The sequence below is a fragment of the Acanthochromis polyacanthus genome, chromosome 11 (assembly GCF_021347895.1).
Source record: "Acanthochromis polyacanthus isolate Apoly-LR-REF ecotype Palm Island chromosome 11, KAUST_Apoly_ChrSc, whole genome shotgun sequence".
Classification (NCBI taxonomy): domain Eukaryota; kingdom Metazoa; phylum Chordata; class Actinopteri; family Pomacentridae; genus Acanthochromis; species Acanthochromis polyacanthus.
In genome coordinates this window covers 28,619,734-28,643,888 of record NC_067123.1, presented here as the reverse complement: position 1 = coordinate 28,643,888, position 24,155 = coordinate 28,619,734, and the positions used below count along the sequence as shown (strand labels likewise).

At 39.8% G+C, this 24,155-nt stretch overlaps 1 protein-coding gene across 2 annotated transcripts in view; it reads left to right on the top strand.

The window, feature by feature from the left end:
• The window catches only part of vps50 (VPS50 EARP/GARPII complex subunit), a 126,088-nt gene that overhangs the window by 25,743 nt on the left and 76,190 nt on the right, over positions 1–24,155 (top strand). For both annotated transcript variants that reach the window (XM_051955493.1, XM_051955494.1), the window contains exons 6-12: positions 562–632; positions 1,439–1,556; positions 3,059–3,094; positions 3,459–3,541; positions 12,131–12,173; positions 14,874–14,972; positions 18,783–18,923. In XM_051955493.1, the coding sequence (XP_051811453.1) occupies positions 562–632; positions 1,439–1,556; positions 3,059–3,094; positions 3,459–3,541; positions 12,131–12,173; positions 14,874–14,972; positions 18,783–18,923 (591 nt within the window). The remainder of the gene's footprint in view (positions 1–561; positions 633–1,438; positions 1,557–3,058; positions 3,095–3,458; positions 3,542–12,130; positions 12,174–14,873; positions 14,973–18,782; positions 18,924–24,155) is intronic.

Below are 24,155 nucleotides of genomic sequence, written 5' to 3'. Positions count from 1 at the left end.
CAGCAGAGGTCGTTGAAGTGGCATAATGACTGAACTCTCCAAGCAGAGTGCTCATTGATCCTTTTCTAAATGTCAAAGCTCTGAAGAAAGGAAGGTTTTCTCAGATTTTTTTTTTTGAATGTTGGTCTCTTGAACTGTATTTGATGACACATGCCTCACCATAAAGACATCATCCATATTATCTATCTGCTCACAGCAGGGGGCATCTCACAAGAGAGGGCTCTGATTAACTGTATGTCAGATCCAGTGTGTATGCGAAAATTGCTTGTCACGTCTTTGCAGTCCTTTGTGAGGGAAAGTGTTCGCTCAATAAGTGACATTATTAGAGGCACATCTCACTGACCGCTCCATAAATGAAACCGGTCTAGCAACATCTTTGTGTTCTACGGTTTCGGAGCTCTTTCTCAGCATTAAATAGATGAGTTTTTGTCCAAGTTTTTAAATAATCCGTTGGAATCTGAGATTTAGATTTGTTTTTCATTTTCCAGATTTTGTAGATTTAGACTGCTGCTTTGTCTTACTGTTTGTGATTTCTGTCACAAATGCATTTCTTGTTCCCAGGAGCTGGAGAGAGTGACGGCGTTACAGACCAACCTCCAGCTGGCAGCAGTCATTTGCACTAATGCAAGGAGGTAATAGTGTTCTATTGCGTACTGTCTATTCACTAACTGAAATAGCTGCTCATTCAAACTGCATCTGCATACTAAGTGCTTTTCTCGTATCCATGATAACTTCCCTACATGTATTCTCAGTCTGTTGATATTGTCACAAATGACAAAATCTTGTGCCTGCTTGCCCGTGAAATAAAGTAACCATTGAAAACCTGCCTCCTCATGTGACACTGTGTTTCTTTATGTAATAGGCTTGTTATTTTGCAGTTGGAGGGTAACAAAACCAGAAAATTTGACTGTACATTCCTAAAATTGTTCATGGAATTAGTAAAGCGTATGCTGCATCTGGCCTGAACACCAGAGTGGACATATACAGGAAATCATGGAAAAAGAGCAGAGGACTAGTATGCAGCAGGGATCCAGCTGGCCGGGAGTCAAATCTCTCCCTCGGCTGCTGAAGACATTTTAGCCCATGCAGCATGTGGCCAAGTCATTTGGTCAGTCCCCCATCTAACTTTTGGTAAATTTGAAGACCATCCTGTTTCATGTTATGTTAGTGACTTAAAATGCCTAATTACTGTTCATACCACAAACCTACGGTACATCCAAGCATCCATATCTAGATTCTTCGGTTATGCTTGTGTTTAAATACAATAAATCACTCAATTGTATATACAGTAATTTTCAAATTTAGGTATGACTGTCAACCTGAAAAATCTAGTATTGGTCAGGTTTTTTGTTGTGCCACTCATCATGTTGTAATGAACTTTTCAGTGATGAAAAATTGTTTTAAATAGTAATACTGACTTGGGGCTTCTTTTATTTAGGCAACTGAGTGTGGCCAAGGAAGGATTCACTGAGGCCAGCCTGGGTCTGCTGGCCAATCAAAGAAGACGGCAACTGCTGACAGGCCTGCTCAAGTCTCTGAGGACCATCAAGACCCTGGTAAACATGTAGTTTAAATACAGCATCTTTTGCTCTTAACTAAATGTAACTATTACATAAATGGAGACCAATGATTGACCACAGAAAATCAGAGACATCTGCTCAACTGAAGTCTCCATAAGTAGAGTTACAATTGAGTTGCCACATTCAGGTTCAAGCCTGACCTCTAAACTCCCCGTCTTTCCGGCATTGATTATTATTCTGCTTTGGTTCGATTCTAAAATCAAATACGTAGCTGCGAGTGTGAGTGCAAAGTACTGCACAGATTGTTTGAGCTTCGTGTGTGGTGTATTTAATTAAATGAATGAGTGATCAAATTCAAACAGTGGTCCAGAGGCTACATTCTGAATTTACTGTGTCACTCATTGTAATTAATCTACCTTTCCGTATATGATTTTGTAATTATTTTTGGACTATTTTGGTGGAATGATGTCCTTCAGCATAATTTCTGTGTATTACAGTCCACTGTACCTACTGCAAGTGTCAGGGCCCCCTCCTCCTCCACCACCCCTGCCTCAGCCCCCACCTAACCCCGGCTTTCCTCTCTCTCTCTCTCTCCTTCCCTCCGTCTCTAGTGGAACTGTCCTCCACAGCTGCCAGCCATTTCACTAATCAGTCTCATCCACAGAACTCCGGGCAGCTGCGGTTAGGCACACCTCATCATCATCCTCACAGTAAAAGCTGGTTACACAGTCTACACCCTGCCAGATCATAAACGCTGATTCTTCACTCCCTGACCTAGCTGCCCGGTGCCCCTACCCAGTCCTGCCTTCTGGAACCCCGGATTCCCTGTCCACCCAGCTCTCCCCTCCTGGTCCTCCCCAAACCCCTACCTGATCTCTCCCCCCCGCCTTGGAAGGTCCCTGCTCCACCAAACCTATGCTCATCCTGTCCACCACCCATTACAACCGGCCCGTGCTTCCCCCCCTGGAATCGGAACCTCCTGCCCGCTCTCCGCCGCCGACCCACATCTCCCTATATGTCGGCTGGACCGCTGATTCCCGGTCCCGTCACCCTCCTCCCCATCACCCCTTCCTTAGTTAGTTTCCTGAGCTCCCTCCCTCATATTCTCCGGAGTTTATTTTCTGCCAAATTTAATCACCTTTTCTGCCTCAGCCTTGTCTCCTGTTTGCTCTCTGCATGGGTTCACCCCCCGCATCTTGACAGCAAGACTCTGCTTTGAGATGTCTGTCTGAAATGCCTTCATAAACACACATTGTGGCATTTTACTGTTAACGAAATGAATCCTTGTCGTCTTCAGTTATTGCAACGGTTTCTGTACACATGATTTAAAGTTAAGATAAATGTTAAGTAGACATGCTCAGTTTTAATCTGTACTCTGTTGCTTTTGATCATTTCCTCAAACTGAAATCATTTAAATATGTTGCCAACATTGTGGAAGCAAGAAAGTGTTGAACTAGTTTTGAGCTCATTTATCTTAACACTGTGTCCTAGTTATTTAATGTTACATTCATATCTTCTTGTCATTTTTATCCTCGCAGCAAAGAACTGATGTCAGACTCAGCGAGATGCTCGAGGTATGTGCACACACAGAACACACTAACACACATGCAAAGATGTGATCAGTTGGACTTCAGCACTGAAAACAAAACCCACACAAGGAGCAGATGCTCTAACAAAGACCCATCTATGGAGAAGGCCTGTTTTAGTGTTTGGATTAGGTTCGAATATCGCTATGTGTAATTTGCACAGTATTTGCTATACCGACCACTTTAAGGAAGTTGGGCTGGATCTGGAAATAAGTCACACACAGGTTTTCAGTTGATATGGTGCTTATAAAGTGTTTTCAGATTAGATTGTCTGTTTAAACCACAGTGGAAAGTTTGTATTTTTTCAACATAAAAAAATGCATTAAATTACCTGACTGCTCTGTTCCTTTAGGAGGAAGACTATCCAGGTGCAATCCAGCTCTGTCTGGAATGTCAGAAAGCTGCCAGCACCTTCAAACACTACAGCTGCATCAGGTACAGTATGAGCAGATTGATGGAGTGATATGTGGCGGTATCCAGTGGGGGTTGGCCGTGGACTTCATTTTCTGGCTGGATTGAAAATTTTTTTTATATAAATTTATCTTTCTGAGTTGCGCTGGTCTGGAATTATCTGATGTCAACTCGGCTTGGGCAGAAAAAGACTCTGCTTCTGTTTTCTCTAAAATGCTTCAAGTTTTTTTGTTTTAACCTTTTTTTTTCCCCCTTAAGTTTGGAACCTAATTGCTCTGTTAGGAAAACTCTTATTATGGTGCTTTTTGTTTCCTCTTGTTTTGCTCATTGCCGCTGCCTTGTGGCTGTCCTGTTGTATTAGCTCTGATGTCAAAGTGGTTCATTTTCATCTTGAAAAAGTGTACACGCTCTAAACCAGGATGTTTTTAATGAGTGTCATCTTGCTGCAGTCACAGTTGTCTTTGAAGATGTTTGAGGCTTGGTATACATCTGGCTGTTGCTAACTTTAAGCTTGTTACTGCTTATCTCCTGCTATGAAAGCTTTAAGTTCTTAAACAGTTATTGTAAAGTAGCAGCTTACAAATTACAGAAACACAGGCAGTTGAGTGTTCATTTTGTACAGATGGTAAGACAATCAGTAGACACACAGGCAGACCACTTTAGTCTAAAACACGAGACACATCAGAGCACCTGGAGAAATGGTAACCATTAGGGAAACACAGTGGTGTTTTAAATGCGCACACATGCCTGTCATAATAAATCTCTTCCTTTCTGTTTTCTTATTTCTTAACTGTGAAAGGATGCTACAAAAAACAACTAAGGTGTACTGAGGATCGACGTGTGTGAGCATCTATATGTCAGATTGCACTCTGCACACAGGGCCAGATGTTAAATACTGCAGGTTAAATCATCTCAGTCTCTTTGATTTCCTGTGTCACTGGGCTCAGTTTGTGGCAGTATGTGGGCGCCACGGTAATTCTTTTAATGTATTGATTAAGGATTGCTCAGGGCTCCATGTCATTATTGTAGTCCTTCCTGTTCCTGTGACACCATACACAGACACGGATAGAGTGTTTCATGAATAGGCATGAGGGAACTAACTACATAATTTTCATCCAGTACATGCCAGCGAACAACTGAACAATGGTTTTATGGGGGACAAATGCTGCCATGACTGTCACTGTCAACTGCTTGCCTCATTTCTGTGAACATTGAATTATTTTTGTTTCCTGTCAGTGCAACTCTGCATTGAGATCTAGGGAGTTATTCCTTGCTGAGATGGAGATATGCTTTCAGTTGTTAGTCTGTTTGTTTGTCAGTAAGTGGGATTATGTAAATAAAAAAGAAACACCAGTTGAATTTCATGAAACTTTCTGCTGAGATGGATTATAACCAGATATAATTTAGAGTGAATCCTAATCACTTTCTTTGCAATTGTGAGATGACCTCACCCTTGGCAGAGGAAAACATTCTTAAAATATCCTTCTAGTTACTGTTAAAAGTGGCAATGAAGTTGTATTTCATACTATGTTGGATAAGCTTTGCAAATAATCTACGGAGCTTTGGGTGGGAATTCATACAGCTAATAGATCGACAATGGTCTGTTACACACTAAAAGAAATAATAGTCATCTCTACCTTTACAAATCATCACTTCTTCCAACTAAAAATATCTAAGCGTATATCCAGAAAAAAGGATATGTAGTTTTGGTACCCTAAAGCCTCTTCAATCCTTTAATCTGATGGCATCTATCAGTGTTGGCTGAGCACCCTACAATCGTATTAGATTGAACCTAGTACCGTTTATAAATCAATTACAACACAGAACAAGTCTGAGCCGCATGCTGTCACATTAATGGATAGGCACGTTCAAGAACACACTGACGCAGAATGTTGTTTCATATTGTAGGCGACACGATAGTGTAGGAAGTGACGCAGTAAAAGGTACATCCTAATCCCAGCGGAACAAGCAGCTGTGACTGCAATGAACTGTTACCAATTACTAAAGCAAGAACACAACAGTATATGCACTTTTTCCTGGAACCCACTCATGTTCATCCACCTTGTTGTAGTACGAAAACTTGGTGACCTCATGTAATATACGTCACTTGGTATACTGTTCAATCTGGAGTGTGAGGCAAATGTCATGCATGCACTGTTTGTCTGAATGAAGGCGAGAGGAACGTTATTTGTAACTGACAGAATGTCGTCTCTGGCAGATTGATGAAGCCAGTTATGTTACACCACCCATGTCTCTAAATAGCTCTGCTATGCCATTGCCTTTGTATTAAAATACATTATTATGGAATACATTCAAAAAATGTTGAGTTTATGTCAGCAATAATGACGTTCACTCACCACATTGTATTTACAGAGTGCAGCAAAAAACAATGGGTTCTCGGTATGACAATGCCATTTGAATGACAGACTGACTGCTGGGAAATGGTGATCAATAAGTCCAAATTATGCACAGGGGGTTGTTATGGTGCGGAAAAATCCCCCCACTGTTCCCTCCTGTGTGCAGCAGCTGTTTATTTGTGCTTTTCTTGTTGCTGAGCCATTAATTTATCATTATTGGAGTTGCATGTCCGTGGTGATGCTCACGAAAGCGCTTGACTGATGGTGCACAGAACAGACTCTGCAACATTTGCCACCAGCAGCGTAGGCCTGTCGATATAATAATGTTTGTCGCCATTATAAAAGGGGGCACAGATTTTTTTAGAACTTTATGCACAGGCCCCGCTGATGTGTAAATAACTGTAACAATGTGTTTATCCATCTAACCATTGGTGTTTTTTTTAAATGTATTACTGCTATACCCTGCTGTATAATGAAAGTGGTAGTTTTGAACGTAGTTGTACAAACTGCACGCAGCACTCTTAGACTTTCAGCCCCAAACCACTGGAACCGTGACTGCAGCATGGTCCTCTGTAGGCAGCTAGTTGCCAGTGTGCTACTCTTTCATTTAACCTTATAGTAGCTGTGCTTTTCCAGACTGCAGAAGGTCGTACATAAAGGTTCCATTTCTTGCCAATCCTTCCCTTCTCTGTGTTTACAAACCATAAACTCTGCTGTGACCTTTGAATAACAACCTTGCAGAGAACATTGAAAGTGTTTTTTCCTTTCAAAATATAAGAATTTCGCACCTTCTTTTTTTTTTTTTTGCGGAAATGTGTTCCTACCTGTTTCGTTATATCAAAGTTAGGACTGCAACTAACAGCTATTTTGTATTAGATTATTTATTAATCTGTCGATTGCCTTCTTGATTAATCTATTAGGTTTTTGAATCATAAAATAAAAGTAATTGGTAGTATATGTAGTAATTGGTAGTATATGTTGATTGATATTTCCCAAGCTCAAGATGATGTCCTCAGGTGTCTTGTTTTGTCTTTATCATGTAGGTTCTCAGTTTACTGTCAGAGAGGAGTAAAGTTTTTGTTTTTTTAAAAAAATTACTCAAAGCAGTTCATTGATTAGCAAAACAGTTGACAGTTAATTTAATTGTTCACAACTGATCAATTGTTGTTACAACTCTAGCAGAAAGAAATTGTCCAGTTGGACACAAGTTAGGTATTTCCATATTCCACGTCTGTAAATTAATACAGACATAGTACTTCTGCAAGAATAGAAATAAATATATGAAATATCTTTGTTATAAAACGTCATAAATTTGCATACTTAGTAGTTCCTCAAGAATCAGGGTGTAGTACAGAATTGCCCAACACTTGGTAAGCATTTTCTGTTTTTGTTTTTGATACAAAAATGTTTTCAATTGGATTGAGATCTAGGTTCTGACAGGGCACCTATGGAATATTTACCTTGTCTTTATGCCATTTCTGTGTAGCTTTGGCCGAACGTAACTTGAATCCAGGAGATATTCAGTGACTGGGAACTATCCTTGTGTCCATTCCTTGACTTTTGCTTGTCGGTAACCTTTTTCACACAGTTGCTAGGTGTGTTCTTTTGTTTTCATGATGAATTCAAAGCCAGGAGTGCTGATTCACCAGTAACTAGTCCCTCTAGATACAGATATCTTTATACTACAATCACTTTAGACACATTCACACCACTCAGATGATCTCCATTTGACTAATTGTGTTATTTCTAGCACCAAGTGGCTGCACCTGTGTTGAATCAGGTGAGTCACTTTGAAGGGGGTGGCACTTTCTGTAGGCACTGTAGCTACAAATAATTATATTGAACAAGTTTTCATAGAGTTTTGTCAGTGGGTTATTCTAGGTGAGGCTCTGCCAGATGTCTATTTGAACTAATACCGCCTTTGTATTGAGGGAGGTGAATTGTTCAGGTGGTGCAATCTATTTGACATCCAGGGCGGTTCAGCTGCATGTTCAAGAGAAAATATCGGAAGCATGGCAGAGGGCCTCTGCATTAATTTCTGTGTCCCAGATATTCACACTCTCAAACATGCAAACAATTTTGTGCAAGCTGCCAAACGTGACACTGCAAGCACAGCAGCAGTTCACAGATTTATTCAGAGTCACAGTGCCTTCATTCTCCTCTCTATAGTTGGAGTTCAGGCTCTTCTGGAGGCTGGATGATTGTGTCCCTGTGCAGATTTTTTAAGAATAAATTGTTATAGCTTGTCACTTGTATTTGTGTTTACTTGCAGCACTTAAGAAGCCCCCACCCACTCACAACAGCAGCAGGATCTCAGCACGTATTCAAAGTCGAGTCAGTTCCTCTGGTCTGAGTGACTTGTTGTGCTTTTTTCCACCGTGGCAGCATGATGCATTTATGTGTCTATATTTGTCACCAACATTATTTTTTCAGTTGCGTTCTTTGCATAGAAGAAAGATGATGCTTAACATTTTTATTCCGGTTTATTTGTAAGCCCAGTCCTTTTCATGATGAGCACCAATTATACTGAGTGCTGTAATTTCTCCTGCTAAACTGCTTCAGTCGGACACGTTATCGCCCTTCTAAATGTTTGGATCTAATTGGCTTTTTCACTTGAGCTACTGGAGTAAACAGTCAGTATAAGAGACCGACTAATCACAGCTTACTCTATTAGTAGTGTAGCATATATCAAAACCAGTAGAACACTCAGCCCGAACCAGTAGTATTGGAAGATATTCGGTTCATATCTGCAGTAAGAAAATAGCTGAAATATGACATCTTTTGTGTCCTGAATAAGTTGGTTTGGGTACAGCACCCATGGGAATCCACCGTTGTGGACTGTCACCAAGTTTTGCACTGATTCTGGTCTGGAAAACAAATAAACAAGAGCAAAAACAGCGTGGGAATGTAATAAACTATAGAAATGTCACTCATGTCACCCTAGTTACTTGCGGAAATGGTCACAGCTTCTTTACTTGGAATTGAAGAAAGCAAATAAACAATCTGAGCACATTCTATTGGTCTGAAATGAAATATTTTCCCCATAGCTCTTGCTCCAAACTCTGTTGATCCTTCTTACCTTCTCATCTTTTTAGTTCCCCCCTCACCCTCTTTGCCTCCTCCCCTGCATAATCGTGGTTGCTTTTGTCCCTTCTCGCTGCATTTCACTCTTTGAAGCCCTTCCCTTGCCCCTTTGTTGACAGAGCACAAAATCTGAGCATCTGGCACAATGCACATTGCCTGTTTATCGAGTCAGCAAGTCAGTGTGGAGCGACTCGCCTCAAGCCCCTGCAGACAGTCGTCGCCAGTGATAATTGAAAAAGGGATGGGAAAAAAACTTTGATTTCCACGTAACTCTATTTCAGTCTTTGTGTTCCCTGCAGGGAACAGATTGTTAATCAGGTTTTTCTTCTCATCTGTTATTTATGCATTCTGTCTGATCATGGAAGGGTGCCAGTATGTAGGGAGGAGCTACATCTGTGTGCACAAGAATACGAACCTTACATTAATTAAGTAATGAATACAGGAGGTGACTACAGAATAACAGCAGGTCACCTGAGTTATTGACTGTCGATTGACCTATTGTGTTATTCTTCAAAAGCCCAGAGACTAAAGCTCTTAGTTGCTTATTGGCCTTATATTGTTCCGTTTACTCATAGATTGATTTTGTGGCTGGAATGCACCAGTTTGTCTTGCAGTTCCATTTTGAACTTTACTGTTAAGTCAGTTTATTGTACAGAATGTGATACATGCTGTGAATCCAGATGATGTGACCAAAGAGGCAGGTTATTGACTGGCAGTTGAATGGTTGTATAGAGACAACAGCGGGACCCAGCTGTTGGAAACTGTCCATTTGTTCTCCTGTTTTTCAACATAATAGTTCAACCTTTGGGGGAAATGCATTTCTTACTCAAGGTGAGATGAGAATATTGATGCAACTGTTCTATCTGGATGCTGAACATGGAGCTGCAGGCAGCTGGCTTAGTTGAGCAGAAAGAGTGGAAATTTGGAAACTGCTAGACTGACTCTGCCAAACAATGTTGTTACAAAAAAAAAGCCCAAACAGCAACAATAGCAAAAAAAAAAAAGCATCTGTAAAGCTTTTAAAAATATATTTAATCCATGTACAAATATAAATGTGAAAATGATCATTTTAGTTTCAAGGGGTTGCATGGTGCGTGTTTATTGGTTCCACCAGCAAGGAGGCCATTGATTTGGCTTTTGTTAAGAAAGCAAGATATAAGTGAGCTTTACCAGTGGTGATGAGCATATTTTTGAACTTTGGGAAAATCCAGCCAAGCTATTTATCCTGTGCTTTTACTCTGGCCGAGATACACTAACCACTTGCTGGCTGTAACTTCCGATTTGCTGGACAGGTTTTGTCCAAAGGTTACAAAACAAAAGCAGAGAGGGTGGTATCAGCCCAGAATTCTCGTCTTACTTGGTATGAATCTGTTCCTTTTATGCTTGCTTTTTAGTTTGTTTAACCATTTGATGTGGGTAATATTACCCACTGCCCACTTTTTAACGTTTGTCATCTTTCGCAGTATGTCTGCCATGCTGTTGTGTCTGGGAAGTTGCAGAAGTCCGATTTACTTTTACTTTTCTAGCATTTCTCACAAGAGAAGATTTTTCTTTTCTCCTGTATGCTTTACCAATACTGTTCAGTTTGTGGTTTAACTCCAGTTACTCTGCCACGCTGCAGTGTGGGAGAACACTAGAGTGTTCTATAACTGGGCGTTCATCTTTTTGCCTTGTGCTCCTCTGGTGTATCTCCTTAGTCTTGCTGCCAGGAGTAAGCCTTTGTTCAACGCTCTCCAGGGCCATGACTGTGAACATTCAAATGCATTTTTTCAGTAGCCAGCACCTGACACTGATCACTTCAACCCAGTTTAGTTGAGCCAACTTTCTCACCTGTGTGTATTGTCTTTATTTCCAATCAAAGATTCCAATGAGAATACCGGCTATGACTTGCCATCTGACATTGTAGCTCAGAATTTCTGGTGTATTTTTTGTTGTGGCACATTAATTCTAAGTAGTACTTCACTGACATTTACTATTGTGTGTTGTACTGATGGGGAAACTGACTAATTACTGTAGGAAGTTCAGACATTTACCGTAAGTAGCTGCTTCTGCTCGACAAATGTGGTAATGGTGTTTAGCTCACGTTCCTTCTCGTTGATGATTGTGGTCATTGGTGTTATATGTTTATATGTGTCTCATCTTGGTTTGACAGTTTGCTCATCTTCCAGTTGTGCCAACAGCTTTCTTTTTACTTTTTATTTAAACATGCGTCCCTGACTGCACGCACACACACAGAGGTAGATACAAGAAGGGCCACAGTGCATCGACTCTTGAAACGGCATGCTTATTTTGTTACCTGCCGTGCAAATTACATGAGGGACTCGGTCTGCAGTCTCCTCTCAGCTTTTCCTGCTCCTTTCTCTCCTCACTCTCTAACCCTAACCGAGGCTGAGATGCTTAATTAGCAATTTGTTAAGGACACTCTCTCCCTTGGGCAACTGCAGACTCACAAGGCACAGCATAAGAGCAGGCTGACCTGAAAAAGACCCCAAGCAAGGCAGGGACGCAGTCAGGGGAGCAGTGGAACAGAAGATGATCATGAATGGATGCAGCGCCAGGGGAGTCACAAGGGAATGGAACCGGTGTCTTGGGATGAGCCAAATAGTCAGATTTTTGGCGTTACTTTTAAGTTGAAAACATTTCCAGGATGATGCAAAATCTGAGCATGCTCCAAGGATGCGTGGGCGTTTTGTATACATACAGCATTTATACGATGGATTTCACTGTAGAAACTGAGAAAACGCAAAAAAGAACAGTCGAAACGCAAAGTATTTACACTTGCTTTCTTAAAGTTTAGTATCATACCACCACTTAATGTACTATACTATATGAAGTCATTGCTGTTTCTCTGGTATTTTTGTTAATAGAAAAAGTAAGTCAGAATGAATTTATTAAAAAGTAATTAATAATAATGTGTTCATAAATAGTAGCTGACTTGATTGTTTTTTTTAATAATCAAATTATTATTAGAATAAATTGTTATTTATATGGTAAAATTTAGGTTTACATTTTAGTTTTGGTCAAATTAAATTATACAAACAAATCTTGATTTTTTTTTTTTTTGGGAATTGATAAATGCCCTAAATGAAAATATTTGATATGCTGTTTGGTAATGAAAATGATTTTTACTGACTCAACACTCACCCTCAACAATCTCCTTTTTCTTCCACAGTGAATTAAATTCCAAACTGCAAGACACTCTAGAGCAAATCGAGGTATGTGCTCCCCTGCTTTGTCTGTAATTCCATTACCTGCTAGCGATACCAGCAAAGAGACATTCAGCAGTGCATAATATTTTGCTCTAACCATGTAATTTTCCAGGAGCCTTCATCTGAAAGAAGCAATTTATACTGCATTTTGGCATTTTGATAGGTTGGCTTTCTCATTCTGGGTCTGCCAAATATTGACACATTGAGAAAGTCATTATTGTGAGTGTGCAAGCGCAGTAAATATCTGTTTCATCTCTGGCTGTGTCGTGATATTTGGGTGTGATAAATGGTATGCAAAGCAATTTCCTCTGCACCGCTAGTGTGCTTGAGTAGATTAATTATTTACAGTTTTGTCAGTACACAAGAAAGAGTGCATGTACGTACACATCGATGAGCCACTTGCTAAGGTGTGTGTTCGTTTACCTGTCAGCATGAGTCGGAGAATAAGCGATGCAAAACCCTTTAAAATCAGAAAGATAAACACATGCACAAGGCACCGTCATGCATTTCTGAAGTCAGTTCTAGTAAATAGGTTTTAGAACATGTGGTACAGTCAGCAGCTTACTGCTCCATCTGAGCCCCTCTAAGAGTGCTTTATTGCAAAAAATATCTACAAATGCTCATCCTGTGATGAACAAGTGGGTACGCCCATGTGCAGTGTCACTTAAATGTGAAATGATTCAAATTGTCTCATTTCAATAATTGAATTATTTTGAGGTTTGCAAGTAGAGTGTTAATATGGAATCACAAGAGTGCCATAATAAAAAATAAATCTGTTAAAAAAGGAAAAAAAATGTGTAAATATAAAGAGGAATACATTTTAAAAAATAATTAATCAAAAATATGGAAATGTAAAGGCAAATTTTGTCTTTGGTGTTCCCTTTGTTATTTCCTTTTGTTTTTGCATTATGTCATTGCTTTTTCCTTTTTGCCTTTGCTTTTACTTGATGGACTGAGCTGTCAATCAAATGCATTTGTTCGGGGCTTTCTGTCCAGAGTGAGTAGTCAATACCGGAAAAAAAAAGAGAAAAAGAACAAGCAATGGAAAAGGCAAAGACAAAATTGACCTTCATGTTTCCATATTTTTTTAATTTATTTTTTATTTATTCCTTCACATTTACATTTATTTCCTTATTTTTTGAGAGATTTATTTTTTTTATTTAGTCTTTTATTTATTCCTCTTTATATGTACACATTTATTTCCTTATTTTTTAAGAGATTTATCTTTTATAATGGCACTCCTGTGATTCCATATATTCCTTCTTAAAGACAAACAAAGACGATATTGAAAAGACAGACTTCAAAATAGAAAACATGGTCAGTTAATCGAAACTGAGTACACCTGTAATTTACCAATCATTATTCATTCTAATTGAATGAACATGGGTCTAAAATCATCTGTAAACACCACAACTTCATCAGCTTTTAGACCTATGTGTTGTGTCTATCTGCATGTCTGGATTATGGCTCAATATTTAAGGGAACTGAAAAATCTGATTTGTAGAAATAGAAAAGCATACAGGAAGATTGGTGGCAAACTAAAAATCAGCTCAAACACAGTTGCAGCAGTGAGCCATACTACTGCTAATCAGACACAAGACTGTAAGATTAAACTTTACAAAATAACATGAAATTAAGCCTGATGAATATTGGAAGCACATTCTGTGGTCAGACCAAGATAAATGTGTTTGGCTCAGATGGGATCCAGCGTGTTTTACAGTGAATATGTAGTCCTGACAGTGAATCGTAGAGATGAAACTTTCATGACTTTGGGCTACCTAAGTGCCAAATAGGGATAGGTGGCACCATAAATCCTGTGAATATACCACAGTACTGACTGACAAGATGACTTTCAGTCTCCAAAAGCTTGACCAAACATGCCAAAATCACATGAGTCTCTATAGAAGAAAAGGGAAGGATGTGAAAAAAAAAGTAACCAGACTTGAATTAAGTACAGTTTTTAAAAGATAAATCTGTTATCAAAAGTAAAGAAAAAATAATGAAAAAATAATTTGTGTCTGTAAAAATGGTTGAATTGTTGAATTTGAGCACTGACATTTGTTACAAAAAATCCTTCTGTGGGCCTATATTCATAATACAGTAAAACTAAAGTGTTTTTTACATTTTCATGAGAGCAAATACTACTGTTGGAGTTAGAGATAATGCAGTTATTGAGAGGTGAAACAACTTCAAATTATCTCACATTGTTCTGTTTTGTACAGTATACCCATTCACAGTATGTACTATATGTGTGATTATCCAGCACACTTTGAATTTAGCTCATTATTTTACTGACTAGTTCCATCTCTCATGTAATTCCAGTGTTTTTGATAGTCAGCTGAAGTCTCAAGTGCAGCTTTAAGCAGACGGCATGAGAAAATGCTTTGTGACGCAAGACATTTGATCACTTCGCCTTTGTCAGCGCTCTCCTCTTTGAGGTCGGCTTTCTGTCGGGGTTGTTACACATCCCTCTGCTTCCTAGTTTCCTGCCAACTTTGTCTTAGTTTCTTTACTTCTCTTTTTATCTCTTTGTCAGAGACACACTCACGTACATCCAATTACATGCCCTTGGCCTTGTGTGATAACTTTACATCTGCACATCTATATCTAAATCCCTGGTCTTAACGTTGATAATCCCTTTCTTTTTCTCTTTCTCCTCACTTTCCCCCTTCTTTTCCTTTGTCGTCTGTCTATTTCTGGCTTCAGGAGCAGCTTGATGTCGCCCTGTCGAAGACTTGTAAGCACTTTGATGTTTCGCACTACACCAAGGTCCAGCTGGCCTACACGCTCCTGGGTAAAACACAGGTCAGTGGTTTTACTAGTCTATAGAGTCACTGGGAATAGCTGAGCATATTGCTACATATGTCCTCTTGTTTGGCTCTTGCCTCCTACTTATTTGGGAGCTTTTTGAGGAAATAAAAAGAAATGTCAGCAACTTTGGGGATTTTGTATTAGCAAGTTGGCTGCTCTCTTTGCTCTTTTTTGTGGCCATTTAGTTGGGAAACTTATTTCTCCTCGTTCACAACCTCATGTCACCTTTTAGATTTTAACTGTATATAAAATATTCCACAGACAGGCTGGTTAAGCCATCCTAGAAAACATTAATATTTCTTTTTTTTTTGCCACTGTGGCATGTTTTTAGTCTATTGAGTAAATTCAGGGTCTTACGTTAGTCAACTGTCATCCACAGACATCAGCCACAAAAAGGAGTCAAAACTCTGCAAAGTAATCCTTGGAAAATACAAAATAAGCTCTCTAAAAATAAGAAGAGATGATGCTGTCACAACAACATGTTTGTGTGTGACGCTTTATGGCCGGTACAGCAGCTTATTTGAAGCCGTAAAGTCTTTATGTTGAGAACTACATCAAAAACAACATCTTTGGCTTTTGTTGAGAGCGCTCAGGGAGAAACAAAATCGACTGTAACCTTAAACGACACAGATAATCTCTGTTATTACTACCTTCTTTCTGTCTCTCGGTCTCTTTCAACCTTTCCTTCCATATCCAAGTCTAAAATTGAGTTACAAAGGGTAGATTAAGGTTCTGCAAACACCACACTTGACTGTACAGCTTTAAACTGTTATGTAACCAGTTTAATATCTGCGAATTATTGGGACAGACCTAAAAAAAAAATCAAATTATGTCGCATTCTCCACATTACCCTTGGCAGTATTAGCTTTTCAGGGTTTCTTGAGAAGTTAAAGTAAAAATGACCAACCGTGAAGGAGGATTGTTTCATCTTAATGTAATGAATATGGCATGTCACTGGTATTCACACCTAGAGTCAGTGTTGATCAACATGCAGGGTGCCTCCTCACATTAACAGGCGTCACTGAGGAGAACGTTGTTCATCAAGGCTTGCTGAGAATGATTAATGACTTTTATCATCGCTGTGATAGTGAGCATTTTCAGACACGAGCAAACTCAAGAGTTGCTGTTGACTGCGTCTTGCCTTTGCTGTTTTGATCTGTTTATTGCACCTTCTGCACTTCTGTGTTGATCACATTTAGCCATTTTTATGCAGCATTCTACAGCTGTGACCAGAGGCCTTATGTTTTTGGATTGCCTGTCCGTATGCCGTGGATATGCCCATACGAATGTCAGTCTGTCCCATTCATGTAAACACGACATCTCAGGAAATTTCTTCAGATTGGGCACAAATGTCCTCTTCTGATTATGTTCTGGTGGTCATAGTTCAGTATCATATATTTTTGGTCATAACTCAAGAATTTATTTGCTAATTAGGGCAAAATTAAATGCAAATGTTTAACAGTAAAAAAAAGAATAGAAGTTATGACATTTTCTAAATTTAAATGTCAGCTTCAATGTGACTTCAATATGTTTTGCAAAAATACTTTTTTAGGAAAAGGAGAGGTTGTGACCATAATTCACATTTAGCCAGATGCCAAACTGTTGATTCCAATCTTGTTTCCATTTTGATGCTGTAGTGTTTGTAGAGTTGTCCTGTGCTACTGGGTAGAAAATGTGTGTGAAGCATCCATGTTTTAGGATTTATGGCTTCTCTGCAGCAGCTATCATGTTTGAAACATTGTCTTTCGTCATGCTTACAACTTTGTACTGAAAAATCTGCTAAATATTTGAGCGCATACAAGAAATTTGACTCTGTTGTGTGTTTCTCTCAGTGAACTGGCACACTTCAAAATCTTTATTACATATATGAGTCTGAACAGACATGATTGTAAACTACAGCTTGAGTGCTTGACAGAGGCATACAAATATCAGGTACTTAAATTTTAAGAAAACTATTTTAGGGCATTTTGCCTTTATTTTGAAAGGAATAGTGAAGAGCAGGGAGGTAAAGAAGGGGCAGATGGTCCCCGGTAGGGATTCAAACCAGAGATCCGCTGCTCAGGGTGTAGATGTCCATGTGGTCTGTGCCCTAACCAGTTCAGGTCACCCTGTGAGGGTTATTTTAGTCTGTATCTGAATTTCAGTTTTAATTTTGCTACAGTGCACCCACATGCGTGCACTTTTAATCAACAACAACAACCTGTGTCACTTAAGGTTTTAATCACTCTCACAAAGCACTTACATACTTTAATAAACCAAGTTGGACCATTTATATACTTTCCTCCTCACATTAACTCCCGCTGTCTTTACCTGGCACTGGTTTCTCTCAGGCTAAGTAGCCTGACATCCAGCCAACTTTTCATCATTTATCCGGTGCAACATCTGCTCGTTTGGTTTAAATACCTGCAGAGGAATGAGTCTATTTTCCTGTGCGGTTTATTAATAGTTCTGTCTGGTGAATGGAGATTCTTAGTTTTATTGTGGGAGTTGCCATTGTCCGTGTGTGTGTGTGTGTGTGTGTGTGTGTGTGTGTGTGTGTGTGTGTGTGTGTGTGTGTGTGTGTGTGTGTGTGTGTGTGTGTGTGTGTGTGTGTGTGTATGCGCCCCCCCCCCCTTTTTTTTTTGTCTGCAGTCCAGGTGTTGTACAGCCAGCGATTTTCAAGGTATTTTTCCAGACAAATGAAATGAAACTCCCTCAGAAAGAAGGGACGAAATGTTTAAATTACTTTAGTGGCAGCCAGGAGTCAGAAGAGATATGGACAACATTTTGTGGTCTTGAGCTTGTGGTAAGAAAATCGAATTGCGCTACAACACCTATTACCTGAGGCTTTTCTCAGTACTGTGCCCACGTGTCTTGCGACTGTGATGTCCTCGTTTCTCAAGGGCCCCATACCGAGACGGTGGGTGGGAGCTGCATAACAGAAAATGGTGGTGAATGTAACTTTACTTTGAAAGAGAATAAAGGACAACAGACTCGGGAACAGAGCAGTGTGCTGGAGCAAGATTGCAATGCTTTTTTTGTGAGTGCATGTGAAAACATGATCAAGAGAAACTTAACTTGCAGAAATGAAATCCAGATTTATTAATGACCCATAAAGTAATAAAGAAATCATACTGTATTAAACTGCTCCCATACTGGCTTCAAAAACCTTGTTTTATGTGAGGGTAAATGACCAAATTATGCCATTTATCTGTAAAAGCAGAAAGATTTTTAGCTTTCTGATGTTTTTTGAACTACTAATCTAGGCTTAACATTATTATATTTTATGAAAAGCCCTTCATTCTACATGTCTCATTTAAAAACTTGTCAAATAAGTTGTTTTTTGTTTATTGTCAGTGGAGCAATTTCTCACAAGAGTTTGTGAAAGCAGCATCAGAGCAATAGTGATTATTGAACTTAGAACCATCAGCTGGACACAAAACTCCAAACCAATAAAATCTCACGTTTATAGTTGAAATTTTACAAAGCCATTATGCTTTTGTATTTATTCCTTGTCCCTATTGCTTGATTATTGACACGACAAACTGCACTGAATCGTGGAATTAACACGATATTTGTGCGTTTTCACTTGAACTTGAACATCGCAGTTCCAAGGGTGGATTACCATGCTCTTTTCCTCTGTTATATTATGTAACTAAACATAACATGTCTACAGATCATTCAAAATAGCAAGTATAGAGTATATGTTTCCCAAGAAGTTTGATTTGCAATTTCCCTGCTGTTTACTTCTTCACAGCTTCACCCTGGCAAACTGACAGTGACATCTTGACATAATAGTTTTCATGTGTCTGGCACTCTCTGCAGACTGCTATGGACCAGTTGCACATGCACTTCACCCAGGCCATCCACAACACTGTGTTCCAAGTGGTGCTGGGATATGTTGAGCTGTGTGCCGGCAACGCTGACACCAAGTTCCAGAAGATGCAGTACAAGGACCTGTGCACGGTAATTACACGACTGTCTGTTTGTGTGTAGTTAATTATTATGCAAACACTCGCGTATTCTTCGCTAGAAAAGATTCAGTAGGTTAGAAGCTTATGTGAAGACTCACCATTGTTTTAGGCAATACGAAATGAAGTTGAATAAAACATGAAATATCTACATGTGCTGTGATGAATTGTCATGTGACACTGCTGGCTGCTCACATGCGCCCACATACATACAACCCGCCCTGAACATTCTCATCATCTCATTGCCAAGTGAAGAATGCTTTATTCCTTGACAAGGGATTCTTCAGATTTTCCTTAATAGAGTGAAATGAAGGAGGGGAGCAGAGCACGGAGAAAGTGATTGAGAGAAAGGAGAAAAAGTTATTACTTCAGTGAGAAGCACAGTGTATCGCAGTCCTTCACTATGAGATAATTAATCTTGCTCACAATACAGAACCAATGCACTGCAGCAGCAGCACTTTTTGACTGTTGTCCCCATAGTGGAACACACACGCTCTCTCTCTGTTTTTTCTTCCCTCCAAATTGAAATATATTACATTTGAATGCCTAGCAAGCCATAGCGTGACTGGTAGTAAGCTTTCCTCCCACAGAGGCTGTGTTACAATCCGACCCTATAGTGTAGAGTACGTAGAGGTACAGATAAAGGTTATCCCAGCCTCATCTGAGGATTTATTTTTTCCTTTACAGTCTCTCATAATATGTCAACTCTTACCGTGTATTCCTGTGTGACCCTCTAGCTCCATGTTTGGCATCGCTGTTTGACTGCACACCATTTACCAGGGGCACTGCCTGCTGTGTTCACGTCAGCACTTGCCTGTACTCTACCCCTCACCTTCACTCCTCATCTCTTCTTCCCCTCAATTCCTGCGTCTTTTTCTCCCTGTTTATGCATGTTTTTGTACCCCTACTGTTTGGGGGCCTGAAACGAGCTTTTTTTGTTTTTACATTTGTTTAGAGATTCTGGGTCAAGGCTTTTTTGGTTGGATTTAAATTGTAGATCGAGGATTGTTACAGCAGGAGCAGGAAAATGTTTGGCTGTGCTTTCATATTTCGCCTGCCTTGTATGTAGCAATGTGAGGCTGTATGTGTAGTAAGGACTGGCTGCAACTTGATTTTTACTGTCAGTGCCAATGCCTACTTTTGTATGAAAATATGTATAAATGTTTCCAAATTTCACCACTGTGGTATTAATAAAAGCTTATATTATTTAATGGAATGAAAAATAACTTAGCAGATTTCCAAAGTAATTATCAAGCTAGCTTTTCTCCACATCACTCTCTGCTCCACGGTGATACATGCTCCACTACATGTGCTGCAGACTGTTCTGACAGTGTTGTAAAGGGTCTAATTGGAGCCGCTTTACTGGACAAACTATGATGACACTATTCTAAAGAACTACAAGCATCTTTTTCTGTATTATGTTCTATGCAGGGGGCTGCACAGTGGCGTAGTGGTTAGCACTTTCGCCTTGCAGCAAGAAGATCCTCGGTTCGAATCCTGGGGTGGGCCTGGGATCTTTCTCCATGGAGTTTGCATGTTCTCCCTGTCTGGGTACTCCGGCTTCCTCCCACAGTCCAAAAATATGCTGAGGTTAATTGATAACTCTAAATTGCCCGTAGGTGTGAATGTGTGTGTGATTGTTTGCCTGTATATGTAGCCCTGCGACAGACTGGTGACCTGTCCAGGGTGTCCCCTGCCTTCGCCTGAGTCAGCTGGGATAGGCTCCAGCACCCCCCGCGACCCTAGTGAGGATAAAGCCGTGTATAGAGAATGGATGGATGGATGGATGGATGTTCTATGCACAAAAACAATTCATATTAGAGGACAACATCACTGACTACATTTATATGCCATCAATATTCGGGTTAAGGTAAATATTCCAGTTTCTGAAACATTTGGAATAACCCGTTTACATGCCTAAACAGACAGAGTTACTCCTGTCGTGTGACGCTGTGTGACGCTGTGGTGCTGCGTGTGGGTTTCGCCATGTCTGTTTACCTCTCCTTGTGTATTTCTGGTGGGTCGCGCGCCAGACGCGATATACAAGTAGTTGCCGTACTCAAAAGACCAAGATTCCTTTTGGATGAAACATGCGCAGAACGCAAATGAATGTTTCTTTCTATGGGGATATTCCGATGCGCGTTTATATGACGAGATATTCGGGTTAGAAAAGGAGTAACCCAGGGATCTTATTCGGGTTTTAAAAAACCCCAATATGAGCATATTCGGGTTTTTGCGGGTGTTTACATGGCCTTACGCAACCAGGTTATTGCTAATATTCCGGTTAAGAAAGGGTTTTTGACTGCATATAAACGTAGCCAATGTCAACATGATAAATCAATACCAGGACAATATTGGCTGATACTATAGATTACCTAGTATATCGGTTAGCCTCCACAATGTAGAATATTTTATACTGTGAGACAAAATATTCTTACCTTAAATAAAAGTGACACATTTAACTGTCTGTACCTTTTATTCCACGTCTTTTTTTTTTTTTTTTAGTTTTTCCTCCTGTTGACCCAACTGCTTTTGGGCTTATTGGATCCGTATCATGGGTGTGAATTATGGTGCGCAGGAAATAGTGCACTGGTTAGAGACACAACCTGGTGTTTACTTGTGTTTGATGGATTCCCTGTCAGTGCGGTGTGTTGCCTGGATGATTCTACTCATAACACAAACACACACATTTATACTCTGCAAACACGCACCAATTTATGATTGGGAGGATGTGTCGTTACAGTCGCGGCTCTGTGATTATGATTTATAGGGCAGCGCATGCACAAACACAGGTGCACACTCAAATGAAGAGGTACGCGAACGCTCAGAGACAGCTCATCTGCGTCACTGGCAGCAACTTCAACCCATCTGCAGTGACTTTTACGGGAAGATCAAGTGTTTTGCTTACTTTGGCTCCTCATGGTAGATTATTTTAGTTGAGACACTTATGCACCTGCCTTTGGAATGTCAAAAGGAGACCTAATCAGGGTGCCCATGGGTAATGAATGTGTGTCGCTTATGTGATACACTCACAGTGGAGTGAGGTGGTTTTGAAGAGGTGCTAAAAATTTCAAGATGGGCTTGAAAACTTGTCCTTTCTAAGATTGCGGAGCATTTGAAATGCCTACCCATGCACCCCTCTATTTCCGATCTTGCTGCATAAAAGCACTCAGTCACTTGTTTCCAAGGTCTTTCTGGCTAGTTTAAAAAAACACACCTATGCACTATTGCTCAGATTGACAGACGTGGTTTGGGAAGTCAGAAATAGTCTTATCTATTTGAAAAAAAATCCTGCTGATTTGCTCTTGAACAAGGCATTAAAATCTCACCTGCCCCAGCATATGTGCACAGTAGAGAAAGTATTTCTGTGGCTTTTGTGATAGTGTTAGACCTGTAGCGGTAGAAAACTTTGTGTTTATGGAGCAGAGCAAACTTCCCATGCAGCTCCCATGATAAATAAAGGTTAAGAAAATGTTAGAGCCACATTGCACCCTCTGAACTCGCCTCTTAGTTATGCGCCTTAAAAATTCAGGGGGAATGGGAGCACTCAGAAAGGTCAGGTCTGATTGTGAAGGGGTCCTATTAATTTTACATCAGCATCTCATCATTATTGGATAGCCTTCTCTTAAACAATCCCCAGGTTTGTCTGACTTCTCTCCTGATGCAAATAGGACAGTTCACTCCCAAAATCATTGTGGAGTTCTCATAGGAGAGAAGGTGATTATAAAGGCTGTATATTGCACTGCTTGGCTGCATGCTGTGGATTATTTTAACTTCTTGTTAGCTGTTAATGGGACTAAAGGCTTTTCATATTTTTTTTGCCTTTGTTATAGAAAACCATGTGTTCTCCTTGTGATAGAGACATCTCTAGTATGAAGTGTTGACTTTTTTGTCATACTTTTAAAGCTAACCTTTGGATCTGTTGTATATCTGAAGTATGGACCCTTTTGTGAAGCTGTGGAGTGAATGTGGACCCAGATATCGCTTTTTGTAGTTGAACAGTGCCAGCCATGATCCGTGTCCAGCTTTTACTTAGTTAATAGTTGCTGCAGCTTGGTCCATATCAGAATTAGTCTCTTTCAGAAGGCAGTATATGTTATCACCGCAGTTCTTATGCATGGAAATTGGTCTCATGCTGTTTGTTGTTACTCTCACAGTAGACTGCAGCTGTTTATCAAGTGTTTTTACATTTTTTTTTCCAAGAGGAATGCTTTGTTTGATTACTGATCCACAGGCCACGGTACCCAGGTTTAAAGATATTTTTCTCTCTTTAAAGTTGTGGATGATTTGTGTTTGTTTTTAGGAATCTGTGGTTTGAAAAACGACACAAAGAAAAATCAGCCACGAAAATCTATGGCGTCTCTGTCATTGCTTTTCACTTCTCATGAATTATGAACATTGCTGTTTTGTAATGATGCGCGTAAGTTTAGTTAGGCTTTAACCAGGGAATCTCACTGCAAATAAGAGAGTCATGAGAACACATGGTATGGCATTTAGTCAAGATCACAGACTTTGCCTGTATATAAAGATGGATTAACATTCTGTGATAACACCAATAAATTTCCTGAACATTAGTTTTGATGCTTCGTGTGGTGGCTTCAGTCGTCGCCATCTTGACAGTGCCTGACCAATGGAGGTGAAGCGTGAGTGGAACTGAGGCAGACCGTGGAAACGCCATAAATATAGTCTTTGGATAATTCACCAACTATTAGTTTAATTTGATTTGTGGCAAGTATGACGAACCAAGGTTCCAGTTTTTTGCTATGGACATATGCCAAAATAGCTATGTGGAGTCACTCATACGACCACGAAAACAAATGTACATAGAGGTCTGTGTATTTTCATTTTATCTTCAAAGTTTCAAGCTGCTTGTCATTCCTTGGCAGCTTTACATCTTATTAAAAAGCAGTACTTTTAGTACGAATGTGTATGAATACATCTATATATAGACTCTTTTTGGAACTCTCTGGGGCCCAGTGTTTGAAAATTTTTCACTTTTTTTCTGTTTTCAAGGGCCAACAATTGAGAATTTTCCCTATTCTGGAGCCATTCAATCATTTGGATCTGCTTCAGCCAATTTTGTCTGCGAAATCCCCAAATTTCATGGCTGATGGAGTTATAGTTGTGGAAATATCGAAAACTTAATTTTCCTCCAAAACTTAAACATTCTTTGAGAGTGAACGTATGAAAATGACAGAGTTGGAAAATCTCAAAATGCAGCCGGAAC